The sequence below is a fragment of the Lolium rigidum genome, chromosome 7 (genome assembly GCF_022539505.1).
Source record: "Lolium rigidum isolate FL_2022 chromosome 7, APGP_CSIRO_Lrig_0.1, whole genome shotgun sequence".
Classification (NCBI taxonomy): domain Eukaryota; kingdom Viridiplantae; phylum Streptophyta; class Magnoliopsida; order Poales; family Poaceae; genus Lolium; species Lolium rigidum.
The window spans coordinates 127,238,128-127,241,597 of NC_061514.1; the positions used below are offsets into that span (position 1 = coordinate 127,238,128).

The window sequence follows — 3,470 nt, forward strand, 5'->3', positions numbered from 1 at the left end:
TAGTGTAATATAATCTTCTACTTATATTTCATATTTACGAGACACCAACGTGTGAAACATGAGATTTAAACTTAGTAGACTGGAGATGCTACTATCCTCGTGATCATCCAACCATTTCGTTTGTCCTCCCTACCCGTTCAGTTGCTTCACTGATTAACGAGCGACGACTGACTCCACAGATCGCGACCCACATCGGAATAATTACCATCGGTTTCTGCTTTCTAGTGTTTGTTCTCGGCGTGTGCCAGCATCTGATTCCTCGGGTATCTTCCGCCCGTCGACGGCATATCAACGAACACAACCAGGGAACTCCGCCCTCTTCTCCGGAGCTGTTCGTTCAAGCGCCGGCCCAGTCTTCTGAAAGTGCAAAAGAAATCTGGAGTATTACTGAAGATGGCCCAGGCCCATCCTCCCATTCGGCCAGCACTACAACCGACTAACTCCGTCGCCGTCCCCCAAAATCCCCTTCCTCTTTTCTAGGTCTTTCCTTCTTCCCTCTAATCCCCATAGCCTAGATGCCTAGCTCTCGATCCTTCGCCTGCTAGTTTAAACCAGCCCAAACCCCAAACCGGATCAAGCTGCAGCTCCAATTTCAGATCGCGGTGGACCTGAGGTCGACTGGCCGTAGCCCATGGCGCCGTCCGCCGCCGTGGACTAGTGTAGCATCAAATTGAGTAAGGTATGCAAGGAATCAAGTCATGGATTGTTTAATCCCCTTGCTGTTTAGTTGATCTGAAACAAGAAGATCGCCCTACTTTGTTGAATGGTTGGATTGCACATACCGATTGTGAGATTTGGAAAAAAAAAATTTGGCTACACTTACGGACGTGCCCCAGTTTAGATGATTTTCTCAAGTAGAACGAGAAATTGCTGCACAACATAGCTACTAAGATATACTGGAAGACTTTAAGGCTCGCAAGCACAGGAGAGCAATTCTGTAATTAGTATCCAACTCCCACAGTCTAGCTTGGTTTGCTTTTATTTTGGTAGATCACTTTTTGCTTTACAATTAGAGTATTGAATCTGAATCAGTGCTCTAATATGGTCTTATGTCAACATATTATATATCAGTACATCTCTATATAGCAATTCTCTGATGATTCGGTTACGTTTTTCTGCAAGAATTACATGCGATTTTTTTTGTCATTATTACAGACTGTTGGCCATCCTTTTGTGTTGCGCCACGCTCCGCCACTGGCTGTAGGTGAGGTTCGATGGTCTCCCCATTTCTACTGTTGCAGATTCAGATTAGTGCGATTTGAAGGAATTACGATACTATATCCTTGTGATGCAGAGGTGATGGCACGGACGATGGGCCCTTCCGGCAAACGGCCCGCTGGCAACGCCGACAGGTTAAGTGATCTCCCTGATGGTCTCATCCACTATATCATGTCGTTCCTCACGGTCCGGGAGGCCGTGCAGACGTGCATGCTGTCACGGCGCTGGGAGGACCTATGGTGCTCCATGCCTTTCATCAGCATCGATGAGCAGGACTTCCGCCCCTCCGCAATCGGACTGGGATCAGAGTATTTGGACGACGACTATGAGGATGAGTTTGAGGATGACATTGACTACACTAGGTTTGAGGATTTCGTCACCAATCTGCTCATGTTTCACAGCGCACCAACATTGGATAGCTTCCGGTTCCATGCTGTTTGCCATGCCGTTTCTCATCGTGAGATCAAGTTTATCAACTCATGGCTATGCCGTTGCATCAAGCGATGCCCCAAAGTGGTGGAGATCCATTCGACCGGCGATTGTAAATTACCACGTTTTGGTTCCGGTTCTTCACGCCTAAGCAGGCTGCATCTTACAGGGATTACTCTGGATAGAACTTTTGCACGGCAACTTCCTTGTTCTAGCTACCCGGTCCTGGAGGATTTGGAGCTCAAGCGCTGCAAGCTTGACGATGATGCAGAAATTGCATCTTGCACACTCAAGAATTTAACCATCGAGGATTGTACAACTTCCAATCCCAGTGCGTTGACTATCAAAGCTCCGTCTCTTACTTACTTGCAGCTGTTCATTACTGCTTTTGGTCAGAACTGGCATGCTGTTACAGTAGATGAGATGCCGTTCCTCGTCAAAGCCACCATTCGCTTGAAACACTCCACAGCGATACTGCCTTGCAAGCTTCTCTACAGCCTAATTTATGTCAGAGATTTAGAACTGACTGGTCTTCGAACGCTGGTATGTCTCTCATGCTTGTTACTCTATTTTTTTTCGTCTGAAGGACTCCCCCGCCCCCAAGTTCTATCAATGAGAACATATATAGTGTTTGAGCTTGTAGTTTCCTGGTGCCATTTGATTTTTTAATCTTTGTAATTAATAAACCATACTTCAATTTCATTTCCTTAGACTTGTATTCATCATTTGAACTGAACAATGTTTTGATTCCTCTGTTCACGTTCAGGATAATTTACACATTGGATCGGGTACTTTCCCAGTGTTCCATAATTTGAGAAGCTTACTGCTCGACAAATGTGATCTGAGTGACAACTGTGATATACTGGGAAGCTTTCTGAACAATGCCCCTTGTTTAGAGAAGCTTACTCTGCAACTATGCGAGGTACTTTTCGTATTTTTTCATCTCTACAGTGTTATATACTCTAGGTTTACCATCTTAGAAACGCCTGAATCTTTTTGTACTCCCTACAGCTTCCAGAAGGTTCCAACAAAAGCAAAGGAGGAGGAAATATGGAGAAGACATCTCTAGAATATCAGGACACTGCATCTTTCCAGTGCCCAAGCCTGAAGTGGACTGAAATCAAATACCGAGACGACGACGATGTTCAGAAATTGTTTAATCTTATACTTGGCGTTTGGAGGAACCTGCAGAAGACTGGTATTGAGATTAAGAAGGCTTCAAGAAGTTACTCTATGCTGTGATGTTTGCTGCTTTTATGTTCTACTGAAATGTAGCATACCCTCTGCCATTTACATTGTACTTATATGTATTGTGCTTTTGATGGCAGGGGCCAACTAAACGAGCATGTACTGTTGGTTAATTTCTGGATTTTCTTATGTTGTGCATGTTTGCATTGTATTTGATTGCACCACACATTTGATAGCTGATCTGCATTTGCGTTTGCCATTTGGTTTCATAAAATCCATACTACTGTCCTAAAATCGTGTATGTCTTTACTGTTATTTATACTACTATAAAATATTTCTGAGTTGCCACAAACCAACAAGCAAATGTATGAAACCATTAACCAACATGAGGTTCCACTTTGAAATACGTTCTGTGAATGTGGAGTCTTCGTCCCTCTTACATTTTTTTCAACCACTGCGTGTGCCCATAGATGTCAATTTGCCAATTTGGCATTCTTGGTCATATTAACGGCAGACAATAAAATTAGGCATATGAAAGTAGTGGCATTGGCTTGCTACAATCATGAAGGGAAGCAGCTAGGTTTGCGCCCATGCCACAGCCTCAACCAGCGTGCTCTGCCTCTTACAGCAAGTAC

At 44.2% G+C, this 3,470-nt stretch overlaps 1 protein-coding gene across 3 annotated transcripts; it reads left to right on the plus strand.

Moving 5' to 3' along the window:
- Positions 1-369: 369 nt before the first annotated feature.
- On the plus strand, positions 370-3,030 carry LOC124676633 (MEIOTIC F-BOX protein MOF-like). 3 transcript variants are annotated; one of them, XM_047212674.1, is made up of 5 exons: positions 370-665; positions 1,154-1,209; positions 1,297-2,190; positions 2,414-2,569; positions 2,659-3,030. In XM_047212674.1, the coding sequence occupies exons 3-5, from the start codon at positions 1,300-1,302 to the stop codon at positions 2,887-2,889; spliced, it is 1,278 nt and encodes a 425-aa protein (XP_047068630.1). In that variant the 5' UTR covers positions 370-665; positions 1,154-1,209; positions 1,297-1,299; the 3' UTR covers positions 2,890-3,030. The 3 variants fall into 3 exon arrangements, with proteins under 3 accessions (XP_047068630.1, XP_047068629.1, XP_047068631.1); XM_047212673.1 differs by having other exon boundaries at positions 371-665; positions 1,154-1,204; positions 1,295-2,190; XM_047212675.1 differs by lacking the exon at positions 370-665 and having other exon boundaries at positions 1,295-2,190.
- The last annotated feature ends 440 nt before the right edge of the window (positions 3,031-3,470 follow it).

Excerpts from the sequence above, each read along its gene's own strand:
- LOC124676633 (XM_047212674.1), top strand. The coding sequence starts at position 1,300 with ATGGCACGGACGATGGGCCCTTCCGGCAAACGGCCCGCTGGCAACGCC. Across the intron at positions 2,191-2,413 it reads TGACTGGTCTTCGAACGCTG|GATAATTTACACATTGGATC; the intron begins GTATGTCTCTCA and ends GTTCACGTTCAG. Across the intron at positions 2,570-2,658 it reads TTACTCTGCAACTATGCGAG|CTTCCAGAAGGTTCCAACAA; the intron begins GTACTTTTCGTA and ends TACTCCCTACAG.